The sequence below is a fragment of the Malaclemys terrapin genome, chromosome 6 (assembly GCF_027887155.1).
Source record: "Malaclemys terrapin pileata isolate rMalTer1 chromosome 6, rMalTer1.hap1, whole genome shotgun sequence".
NCBI classification, from domain to species: Eukaryota; Metazoa; Chordata; order Testudines; family Emydidae; genus Malaclemys; species Malaclemys terrapin.
Window position 1 is genome coordinate 64,741,649 of NC_071510.1, and position 26,420 is coordinate 64,768,068.

General features: G+C 39.4%; 1 protein-coding gene across 2 annotated transcripts in view; it reads right to left on the bottom strand.

The window, feature by feature from the left end:
• The window catches only part of CAMK4 (calcium/calmodulin dependent protein kinase IV), a 284,110-nt gene that overhangs the window by 40,751 nt on the left and 216,939 nt on the right, over window positions 1–26,420 (bottom strand). For both annotated transcript variants that reach the window (XM_054033155.1, XM_054033156.1), the window contains exons 6-7: window positions 3,945–4,035; window positions 1,143–1,217 (exon numbers count right to left, since the gene is read on the bottom strand). In XM_054033155.1, the coding sequence (XP_053889130.1) occupies window positions 1,143–1,217; window positions 3,945–4,035 (166 nt within the window). The remainder of the gene's footprint in view (window positions 1–1,142; window positions 1,218–3,944; window positions 4,036–26,420) is intronic.

A 26,420-nucleotide genomic window follows, 5' to 3' on the forward strand; every position in this document is an offset into this window, starting at 1 on the left:
TATGGAACTCCAGTCCGGTGTTTTTTGTTGGCATTCTGCTACTTCTGGTAGTGTCACTTATAGTACCAGAAGTGTGTTCTGCCACTTCTTTTTTTTATGACTCAGTCACTGGTCAAGACTGTAGCATGTGATAAAGCTATGCAGGTGCATAAGTGCTTTGCCTTCTTGAGACCTTAAGCTATCTCCGTTTCCTAAGTGATACTATTAAGATGGATAATTTGGTCTTTATTTAAAAACAAAAAACAAACAAACAGGTCACCTTAAGCTAGTTTCTACTACATTTAATGTTGGACTATCCATAACAGGAATTTATCAAGTCATACTAAAGAAATTGCCATTATATCTGACATGCCAATATAATCCATTATCTCAATAATTTGACGATATTTGTATAAGTAGAGCTCTACCTAATTCATGGTTCATTTTGGTCAATTTCACAGTCATAAGATTTTAAAAATCATAACTTTCATGATTTCAGCTACTTAAATCTGAAATTTCGTGGTGTTGTAATTTTAGGGGTCCTGACCCAAAAAGGAGTGTGGGGGAGGGTCCGCAAAGTTATTGTAGGGGGGGTTTGCAGTACTGCTACCCTTACTTCTGTGCTGCTGCTCATGGCAAAAGTAAGGTGGCAATACCACGACTCCCCTAAAATAATCTTGTGACCCCCCCCAGCAACTCCCATTTGGGTCAGGACCTCCAATTTGAGATACGCTGGTCTCCTCTGTGAAATCTGGGTAAAAGCACACAAAAGACCAGATTTCACGAAGGGAGAGCAGATTTCACGGTTCGTGAAACATTTTTTTTATGGCTGTGAATTTGGTAGGGCCCTATGTATAAGTTGAATATTATTGTATAATGTATTAATTTGTATTCCACATCAGAGTACTTTCATGTAAATTATGAAATTATATTAGAAAATGCACTGGAATATTGGTTAGTGTGGCTTGGAATTATAGAGTATGTTAATTTTTCAAAAACATACACTGATGCCAGCTTCTGAATTCTAGTTTTTGATTTAAGCTGTTCAGGAGCCTCATCAATCTTAAGAAACTTGCATTTGCCAAACACAGAAATGGGAAAATGTAAATAGTCTCTGAATCAAAGTCTAAGTCCAATATATTGTAAGTAATAAAGGAACATACCACAGTACCCTGGAGTTCCACAAACTGTCTTCATAGTCACTTGATCTTCCACAATCTTGGAAAGCCCAAAATCAGCTGTCAAGATTTGTAGAAACATAAAATAAAAGTTTTATTGTCTGCTTGTAACTGTGTAAAGTGAGCATAGATTCAACAGGAGGAAGTACTTCACTTTTCTTTTTGAAAACGCTACATTTAAGGAAAATTACTGTCATTTTAAGGAACAAATTAAAAGAAAAATTACTTCAGAAGAATTGCATGGAAACAAAATTATACAGAAGCAAAATGTATGTTGATGAATTAAATCCTCTTGCTCTAAGCTCACGAAAATATTTTTAAAGTACAACTTGTGCTAGCTGCCCTAAAGACAGTGGAACGTACAGCAGCCAACAATGAAGAGTCAGATGCAGAGTCAGTCATGTACTCGGAACTTCTGAACAGCGCATGGAATACAAAATAAATAAATACAAAAGAGAAGACCTTTAAAAACTGGAGAAGGTATATGTTATAAAACAGAACACTATCTGTTTTGTAGAGTGTCTTCATGAAAATACGCCCTTCGTTCTGATGATGTACTTAGTCCAGTGGTTCCTTTGGAAGATAAATTATTTTCCAAATGGATGGTTTTGTATTGTTAGCGAAATGTGCGTCTTTCAGTTCTGAAACACATCACCCACCTACTGGCAGGTCAAAAATTCTAACTACCCGATTCTCCTGTAAAACAGGAGGACAGTAACTTTTTTCTGATGTCACTCCAAAAAACACTGTCCCTGGTAGTGCTCTTTCTAGGAGTGACACTGGATACATTGGGCTGACGCGCTACCATTTTGGACTTTGACTTTTTCAGATCTTATCAACTAAGTCGAGAATGGCATAGGGTTTGAGCCTACAAAGACCTGAACCTTCCAGCTACAATCCAGAAAAGCATTGAAGCAAGTGCGTAACTTTAAAACAATGTGATAACACACAAGCTTAAATAGAACTACTGGTGTGCTCAAAGTTACACCTCAGCTTAAGTGACTTGCTAGATTAGGGCCGGAGCCCTCAGCACCTCAGATCAAGCCTTTGGGTAGTATTTCAAGAGCAGATTTCCAAGGAAAATTCAGGCTTTGCCAGAAGGGGGTGTCAGCGACTCTGCATGTGGCACCCTTCCCTCTGAATAAATACTGAGCAGTCAGGAGCCAGCACATTGTCATAGGTCCCATCTTTCAAATGAGATTAGAACTGAAGACCTAATCACTTGTGTTTCTATTTCTATGAATGATCTTAGTATCTTGTTCTAATTCCAGTTTGGATGATGACATTCTGCCTTAAAAACTGAAGAATATAGTTTGTTTGTTTGCTTTTGTTTAACATGAATTTAAAAGTGAGTACTCTGAGCTGAGAACAAGAAGATAACAGTTGATATTGTGTTTTGAAAATGCAGATTTAGTAGTTACCATGGGCTTTACAAGAGCAGTGACAGATTAGCCACTAAGCCAATGGGGCCCATGCTCAGGGGCGCTGGCCAATTGGGGGCCCCTAGAAAAATGGGCATCCCCATTCCCTGACCCCCAGGTGCTCCTGCTGGGGAGCAGGGTCAGGGCGCAGGGACTTGCCCCACTCCTTTTGCCAGCCTGGCGCTCCTGCTGGGGAGTGGGGGGAAGCCCCCATGCCCCAATCCCACTCCCTGGCAGGAGCACTGGGCAGGTGCCCGCGCCCCGCTCCCGCTCCCTGGCAGGAGCGCCGTGGGGGATGGGGGAGACTGCAGGTGGAAAGGGTGGGGAGGAGCCCCCACTTGCTCTGGCCCAGGGTCCCACAGAACCCTAATCCGCTTCTGCCTGCCTGGGACTCTGAGAACATATTTGTGTTTCTAGCACATGCGGAAGCCTATGCCACTGCATCTTCACTTTTGGGTTTCCTTATGAAAGAGAGACCATAAGGCTCAGAGATTTTTTTTTTCTTTACTTTATATAAAAGTCAGATCTCTTTCAGTTATCACATCAGCAATGCCACAGCCTACATGGCTCATCAATTACCATTCTGCTGCTTTCTGCTTTATCATAGTACAGCACTGGGCTGCCCTAAACTGGCACACAAACTGTATATTCCCTACATGGAAGTGGTGAATATTCATATTTCAGAGGCTTAGGGTCTGACTTTCAAAGGTGCTGAGCACCCAGAGCTCCTACTGATTCCAGCTGCAGTTGCAAGTGCTCAGTGCTGCTGGAAATCAGGCCCTCAGTGAATGCCCTCTAAGCCCTGGTTTGCGACAAACTGCCAATTCAGGTCAGCTTGTAGCTTGTCTGGTTTCCTCCCATCTTTTTTCATACTGCCATCTATGCCTGGAATAACTTCTCTAATCTGTGCCAAACAACCTGCCTCTCCCCCTTCAAGCTCCTTTTGGCTTGCTTTCATTGCTTACCTCCACCTTTGCGCTCTCATTCATATTTGTCCCAAAATTGTAATATATTGTCTAACAAAAAAGGAACTAACAAGTGGTGTATGTAGCTAGAATCTGATCTCATAATCTTTCCCTACTGTGATCTTCACACTCCCAAATCCCATTCTTCCTGTGTTTGTCATCTCTTGAGGTATTGTGCCTAATTTAGACTGTAAATTCCTCAGGGCAGGGATCTGTCTTTTATTTATTTTTAAAGAACAATGCACAGCTGTGCTGCTGTATAAAGAATGGGCCTATTCCTCTGGATATCATTGCTAAAATAGAATACAATGATGGGGAGAAGAGAGGAGATACATGTGAACCCACACAAAATAATACCAATACGAGGGAAGGATGGGAAGTACATAGGTAGTGCTGCTCACCTATTTTTAATGGTGCATCTGGTGCTGGTGTTGCATAGAGTAGATTCTCTGGCTTCAAATCACGGTGAACAATCCCATTTGCATGCAGGTACTAGAAGGGAAAAATCAAAGTGTCTAAGTCATAGTATGAAACAGCTTTTTCCTAATCTACAGTCTAGTGACTATTATTTCATGACAAGGGATAACCCAATTAACCATATTTCAAAAAATTGTTTACAAAACTTCGTAGCATGACACACTTGAATATAGTTTGTCATCTGAACAAGAAACTGAAAATTGAAAGAGAGAGAGAGCATCAGCTCTCATGATTGAGAAGAAAAACCATCCCTGAGGGGCTTATTGACCATTTAAAACACAATGGTAACATCTCTAGGGATTAATGTTAAGGTAACAGATGCTGATATATTGAAATCTGAAGCATCAGAAAAGCATTAGGCAGCTTTGTATGTTAAATCATTCTGAGAGGTCAGAACATGGTCACCCAGCTACTGAACCACACATAAACTTTGATGAGAACAAGCATAGTGGAGAACTTAGCATGTGTGCTGCTCTAAAAATAAAATCTTTACTTTCTACAGAAGACTGAAGGATTATAATACTGTGCAGTCCTGAAGCCTTGGTTTCACATGCCCATGGCTTTCTCAAAAGCTGTCATGGTTTTGGATTGAAAATATCAAGGCTTCATCTTATCCCATTTTCCTGGGTGGAAAATTTGGGCAAAATCTGTTCAGCTCTTTTTTTGTCCGAGTGTGAAATCATAGATCTCCTGCCACAAGTTAGAAACAAATTTTATTTCTATTGATGCAAAAAAATAAAAATAAAAATCAGGGCCAGCTCCAGGGTTTTGGCCGCCCCAAGCAGCCAAAACAAAACAAAAGCTGCGATCGCAATCTGCGGCAGCAATTCGGCGGGAGGTCCTTCACTCCCAGGCGGAGTGAGGGACTGTCCGCCGAATTGTCACCGAATACCTGGACGTGCCGCCCCTCTCCGGAGCGGCCGCCCCAAGCACCTGCTTGAGAAGCTGGTGCCTGGAGTCGGCCCTGATAAAAATAAAAGTCTCTCTCTTCTTCAGCACGAAGACACTGGGCAGCCAGACTCACATCTTCAGGAAGGAGGCCACTAGCTTCCTCTCTACCGGAGCTACCTGCTCCAAGCAGCTTTGTTCTTTAAGGTTCTGCAGCACATGTAGTTGCCTTCCTTCCCTCCTTATGATCTGGGCCACTGTCATATACAGATTGGGTTCCTGGCGTACAGCCAGTATACCTGGGGCCTTCTGAGCTTATGCCCTGATTGCAAAATCAGTCCATTACTTGGTAAATACCCTGGGGCTGACTGTCCTCTTGTTTACACCATTTTTTACATTTTTTTTTTTAGTAGTGAAACTCCAGTAACTTCAACTAGGGCAAGTGAAAGGAGCATCGAAGCCCCAGTATTTTTAGTATGTTGTGCAATGGTTATTTGTACTTATAGGCTTCTTGATAGTTACACTCAGGACTTGTCTACATGTGAGAATTGTACCAATTTAACTGACTTGGTTTTGAAACTGATTTTGTTAAATTGGTGCAGTTCCCTTACGTGGGCACTCATTTCAGTTTAAGGGTGCCTGATAGTGATTTGGCTTCAGTTGATTCCTCACTGATTTAGTTTAATCAGTACAATTTTTTTGTAGAAACAATGCCTTGGTACTGTAGGTCCAACGTTAATTATCATGAAAGCTGTGCTTTGAATTAAAAGACAGAAACAATTATATACACATTGTAATTACCATGCACAGCAAATACCTTAGCTCTACCTTATATATACTAACTATGTCATTTAATGGTCACCAGTTACCATGAAAATAAAAAGAGACCAGGAGGAGGAACATGATCCAGTGGATAAGTCAGAAGCCTGGTATGTTCCAGGCTCTCTCAGGGACTCACTCTGTGACCTCAGACTCTATGATTCACCTCAGTTTCCCCATCTCTAAAACAGGGATGATATTTGTGTAATAGGGTTTTAGGTCTGTTGATGAAAACGGCTGTGAGTATACAGTACTATACTATAGTTTATAATTACATTTGCACTCTATAATACAAAGAGATATTCAACCATTAACCAAGTAGTCCTGCTTGCACTTTCTTCTAATTTTCAGTAAATGGTTCTAGAATGTAAAAGAAGGTTGCTTGTTGTTTGCAGCTTCATTAATCTGTGTTACCACCATAAACTGTTAAGTAGAAAATTTGTATTTACCTCACAGCATTGTATTTCCATAGCAACATTACTTTGATATATTCAGATTCAGTAAAGTCCTGTAGCATCTGTGTACTAAAGTACGTGATTTACTTGTCAAGTAATGGCAATTAGTCTCTTCAGAGGTGCATTACAATAAACAAGAACAGGATGAGTTACTAATTTAACAGTTGAAAAGGAGTAACACAAAAAGAACAATGTAAGATCATGAAAAGAGCATTATCTCAGTGAAAATGTCTTTTTGAGCATACATATGGATTTATACTGTATTGAAGTTATGCTGATAATCATTCTTACAAACTGCAGTCAGACAAAACTTAATCTACTAGCATTTAAGGTGAACGGGTAGAAGGGAATTTGAAATGAGTTCATGTTTGTGGTTTAAAAAACTCCCAAACCACAAATGTGAGAGTGCAGATCAGGTATTTTGCACCCAGTTAACCCCTTTCATGAGCAAATGTGGGCTGTGTGCAGAAACCAGTGGGCCGGCACACTTTTGTAGGTTCATTAAAAAATTGATCTTTAGGATACATCTACACTGCAATTAAAAACCGGGGTGACCCATGCCAACTGACTCAGCTAAGGGGCTGTTTAATTGCCACGCAGACATTCGGGCTTGGGTTGCAGCCCCGACTCTAGGACCCTGCAAGGTGGGAGGGTCCCAGACCTCCCGAGCCCAGAAGTCTATGCTACAATTAAACAGCCCTGCAGTCTGAGCCCCACAAGCCTGAGTTATCTGGCATGGCCAGCCGTGAGTGTCTAACTGCAGAGTAGACATAACTTGAGTGTTTCATTTAGAAACTTGTAGAACTGGGCAACCTGGAATCAGCACTGTTTTGGGGAATACTACAGGGCATTATCTAATTAAAGTTTTATTTTACTTGGTATAAAAATCTAAATACAAATTATTTACTGAGTATTTTTGTTTTGTCTAGTCATATCCAAACAACTCCCCGTTGCAGTGCTTGCAACTCCATGTTGCATCATTGTTACAGTGACCAGATGAACAGACTTTCGGGGGGGTGGGAGGGAAGCTGGGACACCTGACATGAGCAGCGAGGTGGGTGTGCAAGAGATGACTTTGCGGTGTTTCAAGGATTCATGCATAGTACAGTGAGAGAGAAGAATGAGCCCTCCCTGCCTCCCCAGCTCTCTTCTCAGTCAAGCAATCTTCCTCTTTCTCGTTACCCAATGGACTTGACTGAATAGGAGGTGATGGCTTGGCTTGATGAGATTTGTGTGAAAGAGAGGTCACTGGAAGGCCTCAGGGAAGAGGTGAAGTAAGATGTCAACATAAGTCAGATCTAGAGGTTCTTCATGGATGTGCTCAGTCAATTTCACCAGTTCAAGTGGCCAGTGACACTTTCAATGGGCCAGGGTTTGCAGGGAGTTACAACACTTGAAAAATGCACCATTTTAAAAACCAAACATCAAGACAGATCCTTTAAATGGGGACATTCCTGCTTATTAGGAACACAGTCACCCAAATAGTGCACAAGAACCAGAAACAAAAGCAAACAACCCCCTCCACCCCCCCCCGCGCGCACACACACACACACAGAGAAATTGATTAGAAACAAAAGGGATTATTTTAATTGTCTAAGATAAAAATAATATATATGTGTGATGAGGTACATTACCAACCCCACACTGAAAGGGTTAATGAGAATCTGTGGGCACAATCAGCCAAACCCCACTACACTGGTAGTCAGTATTGAACCTGGAGAGAAGAAATCTGACTCAGTCTCCACACAGAATAAAGATCACACAGAGTTGTTTATTTTTGTAAAGCCGTTGGGCAGGGACTGTCTTCCTATGCCTGTACAATGCCCAGCACACCTAGGCACTACTGAATAAAAATATCATACTGATGATGATAAATAGTCTTTGCCCATTGGATCAACCCTGGGGGAGCAGAATTCTCTCCATTAGCAGGTGAAGAAGCACCAGTGCAACTATTCAGTGGCCACCTCAATTGCCTGTCAGCTGTGGAAACATCAGTTGTGACCCACCTTTCCCTTCCAAATAAATGAATTTTAGCCATGAGTCTACCTAGCTACAGACTCATTGGCTTTACTCTGTCTACTCTCCCAGCTCCTATGTGCACTGCTACAGAATGTACAATCTCAGAGAACTAATCTGTGGTGCACAGGGCACTCTCTTGCATTGCCTCTTCAAAGTCTATCTACCCCCCACATAACAGAACTGCAGTGATTCTGCTGCACTGTGAGCCTTGTTCGCTAGCCCAAGTGTAGTAGGATTGACCCCACAGGGTGTTGAGCAAACTTCAGGTACACAGTAGGTTACAACAGTATCAGTTTTATATAATCTCAGAAGACCTGGGGTAAATGTATTTTAGGATTCAGAGTGTCAAATGGATTATTGTTGGTTGTTAAACTCTGATATGCTCAGCACTGTAGAAGACACAAATAAAGACAGACCCTTACCCTGTCTACTCTATAAAATACAGACAGGCTTTTTCCTAGTTTTTAATTAATGCAACACACAATACCAACTTATGACTGGCACATGCCCATGTTTCCCTAAAGGTGACCTGCAAAGAAAACATTGATCTACTGTCCCCCTTCCCATTTTTTGCTTCTTTATGAGACCCGAAAGCTTCTTTTTTACCTCAAAAATTCAGGTCTCATCTAGCCTGAAAGATCTGATGAGTAGTGAAATTATGATGACATCACAAGAATCGTGAGTCTGAAAGATGAGGAACTGGTAAGGGCAAGGAAATTCTGGTTTTGCTTATTTGTATTGACACCTAATTCACTTTAATGTCTAACAAACATTGTGGAGAAAGAGTTTTGGTTGAACACCCTTCAGTTAAGGTGACAACTCCCAGTAGGCATTGATTTAGCTGTGGGAAGAAGTGGGTGACATTGGGCTTCAGTGTACGCTTTTATATTATACTATGTGGTAATGCTTCAGAGTATTTTTATATATATAGTCTTGTAATACCTGCCTGCCACTTTCGTGAGTATTTAATTCACTCGGAGTTTAAAAGGGAGAAGTTTTTATAGCCTCTCTTTCTGCTGTTTTGCTACAGAATATTTTTAGGACTTTCACATGGAAGCTATTACTAAATCAAGGCTGCAGGATACAGGAGAGTGGAACAAAAACCATGGGTTCCAGTTCCAGTTCAGCATAGGCTCTCCATAGCTAAAAATGCTACTAAAACTTTGAATTCTCTTTAAAAAATTAAAAGAAAGTTCTTTTGCTCTGATTTCAGGGATGTCTAGACTTGTAATTAAGCTTTTTCTATGGCTTTAACAAAAGTGTGTCATTGTGTAATGAAAGCCACAGCATAGTAATTTAGTTTAATTACAGCTACATAATATTTGATGGGCACACGGGTAATTGATAATGCCCCTGGAGCAGCTAGGAGAAAGTTTAAATAACCTTTTTAAGAACCTTACAGGACCAAGGAGGCCCATTCATTAAGTGAAAAAGATTCTTCTTTTCTATTCCCTTTTTTGTTGGTAATATTATTCTGATTGTTTTTTATGTAAACAGGCTATGTCTCTAAAATGGCAGAACAAGATTCCAGTTAATTCTGCCTAAAACACCATCCTGCACAAACCCCACAACACAGAGAAAGACAAGCCCTTATCTTTCAAAATACACTCCCTGAATTACATACTTCCATACTGACCTAGACTTCAAAAACCTTTTCAAGTAGTGAACAGAAGAATACTGTGTGTTCAATAATTAAGATTTCAGAGAATGAGGGAGGACAAAAAATGTCATGGCTAGAGAGTGGCTCTCTAAAATCAAACTGTGTATGAGATGACTTATTTGTATAACTGCACAGTAATAATAAGCATTTTGCTGTCTGGTATGCGGGCAAGATTTTTGACAGAAGATCTTACAATGTTTTATCCTTGGGCAAATTACTTAATCTCTCTGTACCTCACTTTCCCCATCCATAAAATAGGAGTGATGCTTACTTTTGTAAAATGTTTTTATTTCTATGGATGAACTGCAATAAGTGTACAATGCTATCTAATTTATCATTACATTTGTACTTCTCCCATTGAGGTCAATGCAAAACTCCCATTGTTTCAATGGAATCAGGGGCTTTATGTCATTTTTAAAAATGAAAGTAATATGTTAAATATGAAAGATTTGGTCCTGGGATCCTTGTGTGAATCAGACTGCAAATAACTTGGAAGGCAGGATTGGGCCCAAAATTGTGCAATGTCTGTTCTTTGGAAAACAAGATAATTTAACATATATTGATTGTAGAAAAAAGTGTATATTGGATTGTTTTACTGATAATATTAACAGTGATTTATTTAGGTGTATAACATCTACTTGATGAAACATCTTAGCCTTTTTAAAAATGAAATGCCATATACACATGAATTATCTCAGAAATAGAGAAGTTGTTGTACTAGATGTTGGCACAGTTTTTGAGAATTCTCACTTATTTTTTTTTTCTCCAATGTGGAGAGGTAACTGACAGTGTGATAGTTACAAAGGCAGGCCTACCTTCTGCTATAAGTTACTGATTCAACTCCACAATGAGTCAATGAGGTTGCAGCAGTATAACTGACAAATAACGCATTGTCAAATTGCACATGCACACCATAAATTTCACTATTTTATTATTCCCCTATAACTAGGGTGACCAGATAGCAACTGTGAAAAAACAGGACAGGGGGTGGGGGATAATAGGCGCCTATATAAGAAAAAAATCTCCCCAAACGGGACTGTCCCTTTAAAAACGGGACAGCCGGTCACCCTACCTATAAGAGTGCATGTTGTCTCTAGGAGCTGGCAACCAGAAGGCTCTTTTTATCACTGCAAAAAATAAAAGCAACACTGAACTGTTATGGACTCAATTTAGCACATTTTAGAATTTTTCATGTGATTAAAATTCACATGATTATTTAGGAAGCTAGCATGCTAATTAAACTTTATAGTACATTCTTGGCACAAATCACTCTCATTCACTTCCATGGGAATCTGGGGTTCACAAGAAATTTAAGATCAGGACCTGAGTCTGTTTGTTATTCAACAGACCCACCTCCAAAAATGTCCAGAAAATTTGTTAGTTTAGTGAAACTAATTTAACTGAATTTTAATTAGGTGAGCAAAGCATACTTTCCTTCATGTTTTTAGAAATATGCGTTACATACAGCCAGTTTAATTTATTAAAATGGTGAATCTGAGTACTATAAAAATGTGTGAAGAAATGCAACAATATGGCCCACAAATCAAAAGCTATGCTTATTTCCTGTTTGTCCACCACATTTCACACCTTTAAATAACTCTCACCGGAAATTCTAAATCACACAACTTGATTTATTCACTACAAGAAATTTAGACCGTAACCTCCACAATTATTTTCTTTAAAATGAAGAAACAATACACTAATTTTACCCTTAAATGATAACCATAAAACAACACTTTCATCAATCATATTTAAAGCTCTGTTCTAGAATTATGTTTTTCTTTAACAATAGCTGTGAAATCTACACTAGCTAATATCCAAAACTAACTGGAATTTTTTGGCATTTACATCTGGAATGTAAAACAGAAGTGTTATCCTGCTCTTGAATCAGACATGACATTATCCTAAAGGATGCAATGCAAAGTTCTACTACATTATTTAATCATTGTGTGACACTCACAAGTGCTGGTAAGAGACTTCCCTAATCCCAGCCACCTGATATGGGTCAGGATTACAAAAGATTAATATCACTGTGGTACATAACAGGGGTCAGTGGATTGATCCTGTGGCTACTATTACACCTCCTACCGGGCAACATATCCTTACCCAACTCACTTCAGTATTACCAACCTTGCAAAAAAACAAAAACAAAAAAACCCCACTATCTCATAACAGATCATTCCTTCCACGCCATTCCACAATCCATTCTAGTTTGAATGAATGCACTCTCATATGAAGTGTGTGAGAAAAGCCGGGGATCATTAGGAAAGGAGATGAATAAGAGAAAAAATGATAAAAAATAATATAAAATAATGACTTGGAACTTCTACCCTCCCCATCTCACAGCACAAGAGCAAGGGGACATTCAATGAAATTGAAAGGTGGCACATTCAGCACAAAAAAACGAAATACTTTTTCCACAGTCTGTATAATTAGAATGGAACTCATTGTCAAGGATGTCATTGAGGGCAAGAATTTTGTAAGATTCAAAGAGGGATCGGATGCTTATATGGATAACAAGAATAGCCAGAGTTATAATAACAGTTAATGCAAACAAAGAGGTTTTGAAGGCATAAAATCGGGGCCGGTCCCAGGTGTTTTGCCAGAGTGGTCAACGTTTTCAGCGATCCAGCTGCCCCTGGAGTGGCTGAGCAAACAACCAACCAGCCAATCAGATTGGCAGAGTGGCACAGCGATGTAGTACCCAGCACTACAACTTGGTGTCCAGCACTACTGCCCTCCTCACCTACCCCTAAACCCCACCCTGCATAAAATCCTGGTGTTTCAGGGTTTAAGCCAATCTCTAACTATTGAAGATAAGGATGAAACCTCCCAAGAGGCAGATTATCCCACTGTGAGCTTCTTGAATCTTCTACCTACTGTGTTTCTTCTACCTACTGTGGGTTTCTTGCACCTTCCTCTGAACCATCTAGAGCTGGTCACTGCTGGAGCTAGGATACTGGACTAGATGGACCATGGTTCTGATAAAGTCTGGCAATTCCTATATTCTTTGTGTTGTGTTACTTGTGTAAACCATTTTAGCATTAGGGGAAATAGCAAAGAATTCACAGACTTCGTTCTCCTAAAATGGTCCTGAGCACCTTACTCAGGCAAAATGCCAACTGAATTCAGGATTAGAATATAACGAATAATACTTATATCTAACCCTGGTCTGCTCTCAGGACAGGCCTAATTCTTGGGGCAAGTTAGAGCAGCCGCAGAGATTGCAAGGCTGCCTATGGGTCACTCTACCTTCTGCCTCTACATGAGGAGCTGTGGAGGAGGGTGGCACTCCATGTAGAAATATAATTACAAAGTGGTAGAAATAACAGGATCTTTAATTACTACAGTGCCTTTTATTTCATATCAAAAGATGTAGCGTGTTCTTCATTTGATGGTAAAGTAGGGTTGAAGAATAAGGGCTAGGATCCTCAATCCTTCTCAGTCCCTCTGGGACTTAGAGTTGCCTTAAGGGCGGACAAATTCTAGACCAGTAGCTCCTGGCCTTCCTGCTGAGGGGGCATTCCTAGGTGGGTTAGAGTCACGCTGCACAGGGCCAGATCATGATGTCCTCCTGCCATCCTAGTCAGGGGAGCAGCTTCTTGGGAGTCATTATTTGCTGGTACAACTTAGAAAAGGCCTAGTGCTTCTTTTAACTGGTGCCTGAGGCTGGTTCATGGCCCAGCAGCCTCCAGTATTAGGATAACAGAAAGCTGATGGAAAGCCATCTATGGCCTCCTGACCCCAACTGCATAGAGCACAGTTCTGGAATATATAGGGATTTGACCCTCAGTGTTTGCCAAATCATCAAGTGATACACCAAGCAGCCAATGGAGGCAGAGCTGGGTGATCTAAAAAACAGTAAATTTTAACTGCCATACACAGCTTCTTAAAGATTTTTATATTTTTCTTTCATTTTTCTAAAAGAGGCTTTTACAGTGAAAAGATATACTTATACTGTATGTTCTGATAAGCCTACACATGCTTGAATATATATGTCACAGTCTATACTTGTATGATTAGGAGAATAAGGCAGTGTTGTTCTGTACATACAGACACCTGAAAATAAAAGAGAAAAATTGTTTGTCCTCAGTATAGTTGCAATGTGCTGTTTATTCTATAACTAGCGTAGTTCCATGACTACAGCTGTACGAAGAACATGTCCAAATATAATGATCAGGTAAATGTTTTAGGATGTCTGATGATTTTTTAACTATTTTCAGGGTGAAACTTCAGGGTAATGAGCCTATGAAGTAGGATTACATTTTTTTTTTTTTGCCCATCTGTGAAATCTTCCTGTACTATACATATAAAAAAGTCTATTATTTTAACACATCATTGTACCTAATGAATATTTATATTCAGGATTTAAATTCTCATTTATGCATAAACAATGTGCAGATGTTTTGTGCTGCTTGTCTTGAATTCCGAAGTCTGGCCTACATATAACTGTATCACTTTCTAAGAACAGTATTGATCTTGCAGAAATAACATAAGGAAGAAAGGCCTGGATCATATTATATATTTTTAAATACTTTAATTTTTTTAGCATTTTTTTTGTATGCTTGTTAAAGACTTGTTCTATAGTTAAATACCTCAAATACAGCTATAAATGACATAGCCTGCAATATCAAGACTGACAGAAGTGCTGCATCCGAAGAAGTGGGCTGTAGTCCACGAAAGCTTATGCTCTAATAAATTTGTTAGTCTCTAAGGTGCCACAAGTACTCCTGTTCTTTTTTTTCCTCTGTGGGTGTAAACTCATTCCGTGCCACACAAATCTCCATAGCTGCTTTAAATTGCGCCAGATTTTAACAGGCTTCAGGGACAACTGACCTCAATTAGCTGGAGTGCAGCAAATTTTGGCCCCATTCCCCTTTTCCCTAGCACACCCATATGCTGGAGGCTGCAAAGCAGACAACTTAGCTGTTCTCACAGCTCTATGGTGCTCAAGGAACGCTGTACAAAGGGGTATTTTGTGGGGGCTGATTCCACAGGCCATATGGACCCTTTGTATCTTTGGAGTCATATAGAGGCTTCAGAAGTAAAAAAGTATCTAGCACTTGATCTACTCACGGCTACTATGCACCCTCTTCTCCTAGAAGAAATAATCTGCTTGGACAGTTGTTTAGGACCCTAATGCCAGCTAAAATGAGGCACAAAATAGACTCCCATTCTGGGGAAACCCTCAAAGCCAGAATTTGGCTCCAAATGATTATGTGAACCCCCCCCCCACACACACACACACACATTTTTACCATTACAGTCTATAATATGAACTATTGCAAAAGAAAAGAATCAGAACATAAAAATTGTCTGTGGCCAAAAAAATGAATTAGAATGAGTTAAGAAATGCCAGTCTCCTGGAATGAATGGGAGGGCAGAAAATAGAAGCTGCAGGTATCTTATTATACATGTGATCTGCTCCTGTGAAAAAGATCTCAAATGATGTATGAATAAAATGATGTGTTTTCTGGGAGTGAATACTAGGTAATTTGTCCTGAATTCAGAAGAACAATTCAAATCACACCAAGTGGTAGAAAATGTGATCCTTTACCTGTCCAGTTCCCCTCCAAACCCCAGATGTCTAAATGCTGCAAGGTTCGAATTCTAAAAGGATAAGTGATCAATGGAATATGAAATACAGCCAAGTGAAATACTGAATTTTAAACTTGGATTTTCCCTAAAGCTGTCACTATGTCAAATTTTATAAAATTAAGCCATTCTTTCTTCTCTGTAGAATTAGCAACATATAAGCGTAGCATATCTAATTTTTTTTAATGAAGTCCTACTTTTATGCGAAGTGCTGTAGCCCTGAGCACTACTAATTTTTTAAAAATTGCTACACTATTAATTTCTAGTGTTCAGAAGGCCTAAAGATACATTGTCCCTCTGCTGGAATCTGATTTAAGGCACTGTATTACTTGCTCCATAATCCATCTGACCCAGAACTTTAGCCTTTCAGTGAAGAGTTTCCAGAGTCATACTTTTACACTTTCCTGATTTCCACATATGTTTCTCTTCATTTAATTGCAGGACGTTAATTATGGCTCAAATTTTTAAAGGAGTCTAAGAGTAGGTGCTGATTTTCATTGACATTCAATGGGATTTGGGTGCATATCTCCTTTTAAAGAACCCCAGTTTATAACCTTAAGAACAATCTTATACAAACTATTTTGCAGGGAACTACATCATTTTGCTAGTTAATATGTCTTTAATATTAACATTTACTTATTTTGCAGAGTCAAAAGCAAACTCCTTAATATTTGACTTCCGTACAATGATAAGATAGATAATATTTCAGCCTTTTCCAAATCTGCTACCTCTCGGGGCTATTTTTTGCAGAAGAGAAATGATAATTTTGTGACAAAATTAATACACTCTGCAACCATTCTTGTGGCAATGATAACAGGTAGCTGCAGAACATGCTATTATCTCTTGTGTCTTTTCAAGATTCTGTAGTCAAGGAATCTCTTCACAGCCAGGGAATCTGACACTTGAAACAAGCTCAGATGTAAGTGGTGAGACTTCTGGTACAAAACTGTGTAACGATAAGCGGTGAGAGGCCAGGGTTGGTACTGAATACACTGGAAGTGACAGCATTCCCACTGACTTCAGCGGGAGCAGGACATGGCTGCTAGTTTGGATCACTTGATTTAAGTATGCCATGATTAAAATATCTCACCAGCCATGAATAATACACAGACAACTTTGTAATGGCAAGATATTAGGTTATCTTTAGAAGGTCTCTTTAGATGTGATAAGTAATGCCAGACAGTCCATCAGTCACATGTTGCCAATGCACCATGAGAGCTGAACATTTATGGAAGGAACATAGGAGACAGGACGGAAGGGGCCTTCTGAGTCATCGAGCCCAGTTTCCTGCTATCACAGGTAACCCTGTCATGTATTCTAAATGTCTCCATTTGGGGGGACAGAAATTAGGATTGTGCCTTTTCTGGGTTTTTAGGCAAAAGGCTCGAAAGGTCGGTGCTAGCAGGCGGGGGGAGTGATATTTTTCTCTGGTTATTTTTTAATATGAAAATGTCAGGAATCTAGAGTGTGATCTTCCCTGATTGTTTGAGGGTTAGTGGGAAATATATGAGCTTTAACCCCTTACTGAAGAGCTTAACACTCTAATGAAAGGAGTGGTGGTATTATATCTTTAACAAAAGCTTTTTACTCAAAATATTAAACTAAACACAAAGGGTGAAATCCTGGCCCCACTGAAGTCAACGGCTAAACTCCAGGATTTCACAGAAGAGTTTTAAACAGTCTGATTACAGGTCCCTTCTGCTCCTCATAGATCAGCTTTTACTGTCTTGTTGTGATGTCATTTACACTACCTCTCCAGTCAGAGAGTTTTCTGACCTGGGCAGAGCCTGAACTACGAGTGTATAATACAAACTGGAAAAAACAAACAAACAAAAAACTCAAATCCTTCTCAAGGCCTTCTTTATACACCATACACAAGCAAAAAAGCCATTTTTTTCCTTTGCAGGTCATATTAAAACAGAACAGAGAAACTATTACCAGTCTAAAGAGTACTAATGGGACAAAATCAATACTAGCTTGAAAAGTTTTAAGTAACTAGAATATTTTCCTTAATATCATTGAGAAAACACTTTGCCATGTCCTCCTCTTTGTTCTACGATATGATTCTACAGCTGCATAAAACATAAAGCCATTAGCTCTATAAATATGAAAACTGATGCTGGAAAAAAAAATGAAATACCCATGAACAGTTTAGCCAGAGAACAAAAAGCTTGGCAACTTCAGAAGTTGCAATCATTCAAATCCTATGAGGCAACCATGCAGGCTTATTAAATTAGTGAATTAGGGCAAAATTATCCTGCACAATGCACAGCTCTCAGAGCCAGAATATGCAACTGAGATCTACAAGGTTTTAGTTTGTAGTGAATTTATTTAAGTGGCTGATACAGACGATAAGTTGACGTATTTGTTAAACAAAGAAAAATAGTGAGGCAACAGTTGAACGGATTAATTCTTGGAACTACTTGGCAGAATTTCATCTTGCTACTGCCTGGAATTTTCTTGGCCTAGGTTGAAAGTAGTTGGTTTCCCAAGCACTGAAATGCTCTTTATCTGCTTTAATGTTGATAAATATTTAAATAGCAATGGTTTTATTTACAAACCATTTATGCAAACTTTACCTATGCACTAATTGTACAAACACACCCAATGCATGTGAATGGAGTAAAGAGATATCAGTTTAGAAAACCACTTCATATCCTACGAACGCAGGGATTTGGTTAGCATCATTTGGTTAGCTTTCCAATTTAATTGTAACCAGTCTTTGAAATAATTAGAAGTACAGTCAAAATGATTAATTATGTTTATCCTTGTTGCAAATATATTACAAAAACATTTGAACTAATATACAAGTGTGTTAGTTAGGGCATTGTTAAAAGATGAAATTGGGGAGGAAAAAAAACTTGATAGCACTCTTCCAAGCCCCACTCACAAAATCTGAGTGTCAGAATTAAACATCTGCTCATCTCAGTGTCAGAATTAAACACCGCTCACTATAGATGGTGCAGACATTGACAAGAAGAGCATGTGTGCTCTCTGGACTCCACTGGGCTACTTGAGATTGCCTCACCATCTGTGGGGCTCTGCTAGGTTCTCTGGGCTTGAGTTCTTGATTGGGGTATCTCGCAAACACCACCCACTAGTGGCACCAAAATCTGATGTTGAGCACAATAAATTGTGCAGATCTGCAACCCTCTCTCTTCTTTCTTACATGAGAAATTAAATCATTAATATTATGGAGTTTAAAATTATCATCACTGGGCATCTTAATTAACTCCTCACTGAGCTGAATGGGGCTGTTCACACTTCTCTGGGCTTGTTCCAAGCTCTCTGCAGACTCACATAGATGTCTCTGCATTAGTCAGGGCTGGTCTACACTGGGAACTTAGGCCTGGTCTACGTTAAAAAGTTAGGTCGACCTAGTTATGTCGATCAACGGTGTGAAAAATCCATCCACCCGAGCAATGTGGTTAAGATGACCTAGCCCCCTTTTTCTGAGAGGTGAATAAAATGAAAATTATTTTAAAATTTCTAACAAAAAATAAGCTACATATATATTTATTACACATACCAAATTATCAAATGCCTTGTGGATTTTTCTTTTTTTTACATTTTATTGTCCAGTTATCTATGCAGGAAAACAATTTGTAGTGTTTTAGGTAAAGTTTAGATTTCAGCAGATTTTATTTTAAACTATCACCTTTTTTTCCCTTACCAGACATCTTTGTAAATATGTTAGGCATCTTTCTCTCTTTACATTTTAGCCCCTCTCAAAACATTTAGCTGCAACTTTTTATCATTTCTAGGGGTTGTACTACTTATCAGCCCATAGTTTGGGGATGCCAGACCAGCCATCAGATCCTGCTCACATTTCCTCTACTCAGGGACAGACTTTCCCCATGAATAATGGGGTAGGGCCAGGGACCAGAAGAAGAAAGGGAGGGCCAAGGTTTCAGACGGGGAAGTCAGGGAAGGAACCAGGGGCAAGAAGTACTAGGGGAGAGACAAAAGGCCAGAAGGGTTGGACTGAGATGGGCAGTGATATCAATGGAACTGACATCTCTGGAATGGGTAACCTTATCCTTATATATGAATCAGTTTCCATTTGATATTTACTAGGGTGCACATACTGCGAAAGAATTATGTGCATATAGCCAATGCAGCACTATACATGATAGTTTGGTGAGCAGTGGGAATGACTTTTCTGCCCACTCAGTGCTGGAATGGAAGATTCTCAGATGAGCAATGTCTTTTTTTCAGGCAAGAATAGCTCAGGCAGCAAGACTATTAACAAGCACGTCAAAGAGGAATGATTTAAGTGGTTGCTAGCTCAAGTCAAAATCTCCAGGTGTAATGTGGGGTAGTGAGATCTCAGAGCTCTGCAGGGGTGATAAAAAGGAAGTCTTTGCTGAAAACTAGTTCTTTATATCTGGGATGTTGAGAGAGTACAGGCAAACAGATGTTTCCAGAACACATTTGACAAACACCCAAGACAGCACTACACAATGTAAAGCTGAAGTTCTGGGCAGCCGCACTTCTTACAACATGATATTTATAATGCTCTGTTATGCTTCAACTTATGATTTTAGATATATTATTTTTAGCTACTTCGTCCTCTTAGCTCTGTTGTCCTTTTGTCAGCTTGTTTCTAATTTATCTTGCCATTTTCATTTTTTTTTAACTTGCATTCATTTACCTTGACGTTTTCTCCTCTGAGTCCTCCAAGACAAAGAGCAAGGATAAGTATTCATTCATTTTCATGACCCTTTCTAAACCTGCCCGTTTCTTCCATTCACTCCCTCCTGTGAGCCATCAGACCCCACCTAGCTAAAGCCTGTTCTGCTCAGTTCTCTGCCAGCCTTTGCACTGTTCCCATACCATAGTTAACAGATGCACTATTCCCATACTCCCATGCCTACATATCAGTCCCTCTCTAACTCTGTGTGTGTCTCCTTTCTGGCAGCTTCAGTTTTTCAAAGCCTCCTACACTGCACAGCTCTGCCATGCGCAATGCCTAATGGCGAGAAGCTATCACTAGTGGAGACCGTCTCATATGGGTGTAACAATGGAATATAGCTCAGTAATGGTGAGTTCTTGTTTCCAATGAATTTGTAAAATGTTGAAGTCTTTCTCAGGGTGGTCTTCAGGGATTGAATAATACACCTACCTGTTATTTGTGAACAGTCTGTATAATGCTGCAAAGCCTGTGTGACAATTATTTTAACCACAGGAAGCACAGAACTGCAAACACAAAAATATGACCTCATCTACAGCTCTGGAGAAGCCCAGAACAAAAAGGTGAGCTTGAGATAGAGAAATGATCACCAGGAAGCACTGCTCAAAAAAGGGCCCAATCCTGTGAGATGCTGAGCACCTCCTCCAAGGGATGGAGTCAGTGTGGGCTAGATCCTCACCTGGTGTAAGTTGTCGTAGCGCCATTGACTTTAATAGAGGTATGATGAGTTACACAAGTATAGGGTTTGGCCTTGGGAGTTCAGAATACTTTGTACTTCACAGGATAGGGCCTCCCATCAATGAGAAAACAAGGAAGAGTCCTAATTCAGTGCAATAGCGCTGTCCTGAGCGACAGAGCAGGGAATGGAGCAGTATAGTCACATGCAGGCCAATACATTATTGCTGCTCTACTTCCACACATACACTAGATCTTTATCTCTTAATTGTATCTTTCCTTACTTTCATCTATTTTAGTATATATTTATTTTTTCCTAGTAAAGTCATAAACAAGAAAGAGCAGGGCTCCTATTAGTTAAAAAGAAAACGTAACCATTCAGCTCCTGTGAGACTGCAAAGGCGCATGAGTGTGTTTAGACAAATGCAATTTACACAAAGACAGTACAATGCCAGACAACTGAATACAGACGCCAAACAAACTAGGAAGAAGTCATGATCAGCACAGCATCAAAGGTAAAGTTCAGCGACACCACAGAAATACACCAGTGATCAAAATACCTACATCAGTCACCAATAAAAAGTCAGTAACCACAACACTTATTTCCTAATCTGAATACAAGGGAGCTCTGGTAATCTCAGGTGCGACTGTGTCTAAGCTACGTAGCTCATCATACTATGGTGCCATACTGTACAGTAAATGTTGACAAAAGCTGATTTTTTAATGTGCAAAGATAAGAGCAGGATAATGTACAGTTTATGCCTCTACGTATATGGTAGTTGTGTATGTGAGCATTATATGTTCACATTCAAAAACACATACATTTTTCTTAGGTTTTGTCTATACTAGACACCACTTTGGCGGTGGCATGTAGCGTACATGTAGCTACACACTGCAGTGAAAAGCCTGTTCGTCCACACTGCCTTGTGTAGCTACAGGCGGAGGGAGACAGCAGGGAAAAGCTTCATCAGCTCCCTGCTACTGGAGCCTTTCATTGTGATGAGGAAAGGCTCTGGCAGCAGGGAGGCAGTTGAGAAAGGCTGAGCTGCCGGAGCATTTCCCTACTGCCAAAGTCTTTCTGGTGATGGGAGCAAGCTCTGGCAGCAGGGAGATGGCGGAGCCTTTCCCTGCCACCTCCCCACTGCCAAACTTTCCCCCACTGGGTTTTTTTTCCTCTGGAAAGGAAAGTCTCCAGCAGCGGGGAGGCAGCTGGACACTACACTGCTAAAAATAGCTGTGTAGATAGGGAGGCACGGTTTGGGCAAGTGGAGAGCACATAGGGTACGTACTTGCATAAATACCCACACCTAAGCCATTCCTTACCACGTACTCTGCTATTTATACTTATGTTAAGGGGCTATGTGGGTGTGTGCTCTACATACTGCCAAAATCAGCATGCAGTTTAGATGTACCCATAAAGGAAACCATCAATACGTTTACTCTGATAGGGCCAAATTCTTCTCTCAAATGTGTTTGCACACCAACTTCAACTGGAATTACACAGGCATATCTGAGGGTAAATGCTGGTCCTTAATAATAAAATCAAGAGACGTTTCTCAAGAATCCTTCTGCCACAAGCTTACAATCCATATGTGACGAGTGTCAACACGCTCTGGTAAGTGAGAGGTTTCAGGGTTCCTGTCTATCACAGGGCTGATCTCTGGGTGGAAATATTAAAGAAAAGGGAAAGTTGGCTACTAAGGCCTCAGATAGTTATTACCGAGTAGCTTGAATTGATTTGCTCTGGTTTGGACTTAGTGTTTTTGGAAATAAAACAAGCATATGAAGAGATTTTAGTTGGGGCTTTATTTTTCCTTCCCTGGCTGGTGAGTCTCCCTACTGACATATTCCATGTAACACTCAGAGCACAATTTCCCCCTTCCTCATTGCATAAGTCTTCATGAAATCAAGAGAGGTAGGGATTCTGGAGGTTTGGGTATCTTCCATGAACTAATCCAGCTACAATAAGTCAATGATAAGTCTATCTATTTGAAAAAGTGCCTCTGATAAGAAATTGTTCTTGTTAAAACATATCATAAGGACTTAAGTGCCACTAGTGGAGAACTGATTGTAACATGGAGAATTGGGTCCACAACCTTTTAAGTGTGAAAGTACTTTACTGCATGCTGCACATTAGGGGGGGGGGGGGTGCGAATCGTCGAAGTTTCAGTCTTTTTCTTTAGGCAAATTAATTTCTTTCTTGAAAGGTGACTAAAATTGCATGAGGCAAATCACTTTTTTCTTTTTACAAAATTTTCTTAAGCCATTGGATAGATCCTTTCATTTTCTTGACCCAGAAGGGCTATTTTTATAAATGGCCTGAAGGCTTTATATTGTTTCCATTCATTTCTGGAAGGCACCATTTTCTTTGGTTTAGTTCACAAGAGCACAGGCCTTTCAAACCTCTATAACATTTTCCTATTGTAATGGTGGTTGCAGGCAAAAAAACACTTGAAGAAGATCAAAAAGTAACATCCTTTCATTTCTGCTGCTTTCTATTTCATTGGCCTTTTAAAACATCCTTTCTCCTGACCTTCACAATAATGGTAGAGAAACTGGGTTCACATAATCCTTGACTGACAAATGGTTGCAATTCAACCTGTCAACATTAAGACAAAGGGAAATACACTGCTAACACTACACACAGGATCGCTCCAACTTGCCAGAGTTTTACTTTAAAAAAAAAAAAAAAAAAAAATCCTGGAAAGATTAAAGGTTTAAGATTTCTCCCCATCAAGCAACAGGATAAGACATAGGCAGAGGGTTTCTTCCAAATAGTCTGTCACAGGTCATATGTCATGTCACTCATTTGACACACAGACACTTTTTTCAGTGTTGCAGTAAAGAAACTATTCATATGGAATGCCAAATAGTGTTTTTGAGAGATTTAATTTCAATATGGGATTTCAATTAGCTGTATTCGTTTAAAACATGCAGAACATTTTGCCCTAAGGTAGATGATTTGTTTTAAATAAAAAGTGGAGCTGCATTACCAAATCATGTTAAAAATTTTTGCTAATGAATTAAAATGCAGCCTGTGTATCTGTTTATAAGCAGAGAGTTTAGATGTCCAGGGAACAGAAAAGAACAATGCATTGTATAATTCAATACAACTACGATCACATTCATACTTTCCCAATTTAAACTATTTACTTTAAATAAACATCTGGCCATGGTTATAACTGAATGTTGGAGTGTTTCCTCTCCACAGAAATTCTCTTGGTTGCAAAGAGGAAAAATTAAAACTCTTAGGGCTTGTCTATACTTACCGCGCTGGTTCGGCGGCAGGCAATCGAACTTCTGGGTTCGATTTATCGCGTCTAGTCTGGACGCGATAAATCGAACTCAGAAGTGCTCCCCGTCGACTCCGGTAATCCTGCTCGCCGCGAGGAGTACGCGGAGTCGACGGGGGAGCCTGCCTGCCGGGTCTGGACGGGGGTAAGTTTGAACTAAGGTATGTCGACTTCAGCTACGTTATTCACGTAGCTGAAGTTGCGTACCTTAGTTCGATTTGGGGGTTTAGTGTAGACCAAGCCTTAGAATATTACTATGAATGGGGCGAATATGGGGAAATACAACAAACAAAAATGGTGATCACTGTTAAGAAAATGCTTTGAACAGACTATTTATTATTAGTTAATATTTGTATTATGGCAATTCCAATAACCCCAGTTAGGATTGAGGACCTGTCGTACTGGTTATTGTGCAGACATTGTTCCTGTCCAGAAGAGTTTACAATGCAAGATGAGCAACGTATGAAAGGTGGTGGAAAAAAACAACAGTCAAATATACACAGTATGATGTGTATGCAGAGAGATACATAAACACACTTTTATTTGGATGTATATATTTGCTGGTTTTTTGTTTTTCAAATAAAGGTTGTAATTACATACAGTTTTGATCTTCCATCCTACCCCTTATCTGTCTGTCCCAATTACCCAGCAGCCTAACCATTATGTGTTGGCTCATTTATTTATTTTTTTGGAGGGATCATGGCAGTAAGTGATTCTTGAAGAGAGATTTGAATGAGAGGTTGTTAGCCTGAGGGCTCAGTTTAAGTGAGTACCCCACATCAGATGTGGAAGTGCAGAGATGTCTGTTGGCAGAGCAGACAAGCTGTCAAGCAGTCAAAGCTGGCATTATTGGCAGCACTTGGGGTGATGATAATAAGAGAAGAGGTATATCGGGCAAAGTTGTGATGGTCTTAAAGGTGTTTTTTTTAGGAGGAGAAACTTGAGCTTGATACATTGGTCAAGTGGAGACAGGGGAGGGTATCAAAGAAGGTGCAAAGTGACAACAACATGCAGGGAAGATGATCTTAGGAGTCCCATTTTTTAACAAATCAACTTCTTTCCGGGAGTGAACTTTAAAAGGGAATTGTGTGTAAAGGGCTTGTAAAATATGAATAATGTTCATACAGTCAAGCTAAAAATTTCAGAAATACTTCTCTTACATTTGGTGGCACTGTACACAAGTAATTCAATGAGGAAGCAAAATATGAGTATTTCCCGATAGATATGAACCAAGTGAAACTACTGTAATAGTAGGTCTGATTAAAAAAACAGTTCATGGATACAGAGTCAAATTAGCAAGAGGATGGTTAATATAATTCATATAAAGAGATAATTACAGAAACGGTTCTGGTATTCATATGCCTGGGTAAATCAAGACATTATTACAGTTGTCTGGGTTTCCTCCCTTTAGAATGCCCATATGAGAGCTCTGAATTAGGAAGAGTGGACAGGATACCTAGTTGTGTGACTTGTCTACTGGATTTTTTAAAAATAAATATGACATTGTAATATGATTGAATTGGTCAGTGGCCAATATCCATTATTTTGGCAATGAGTTAAAATCCATACTGTTCTCTTTCAGTACAGTAGAACTAATCAGACTGAAAATTATAAGAAAAACTGAATCAAGCAATGACTGCAATAGTTACAAAGAGAAAACAAAGTGTATTCCCTACTTAATGATAAGTTACTGGGTGTTTTGCTTGATCCTCCAACAAAAAGCATCCTGGGGTTAGAACTGAAAGAAGAACTTGGCAAAGTAAGTTCTAACATGTCCTGGTATACTACACTTCTGCTAGTCCATCCCTATAAGAGGGTCTGGGACTGAACAGAATATTTTTTGAATGAAGTTGTTTGAAAGTTTGGTAATATTTTTCAGAACACCTATTAACACTGTGGCCAGATTCAATCAAAGTTTATTTTGGCTTTTATTATTTATCCATTCATTCAATTTTATACTACACTTAGGCTTGGCAGAATTCAATTTTTATATTTTCAATAGATAACATTGATGTTTATTTTTAAGCTTATTTTGATTTTTATCAATTTAAATTTTTAGTTGTGCAAAATTATGGGGGGCTTAGACAGTAGGGAGGATCAAACAATGATTATTTAATGACAGTAGCTGTTGAGATTCAAAAAAAGTTAAACCTTTATCACTTTTAAAACATAAAGCATTAATATCACATGTCAAAATATACAAATAACCTTAAACCAAACTCTAATAAGTTCTCAAGCAACATTTTTCTTATATTGCCTGTACATTTTGATTATTATAGATGAAAATATATTTTCATCAGTTT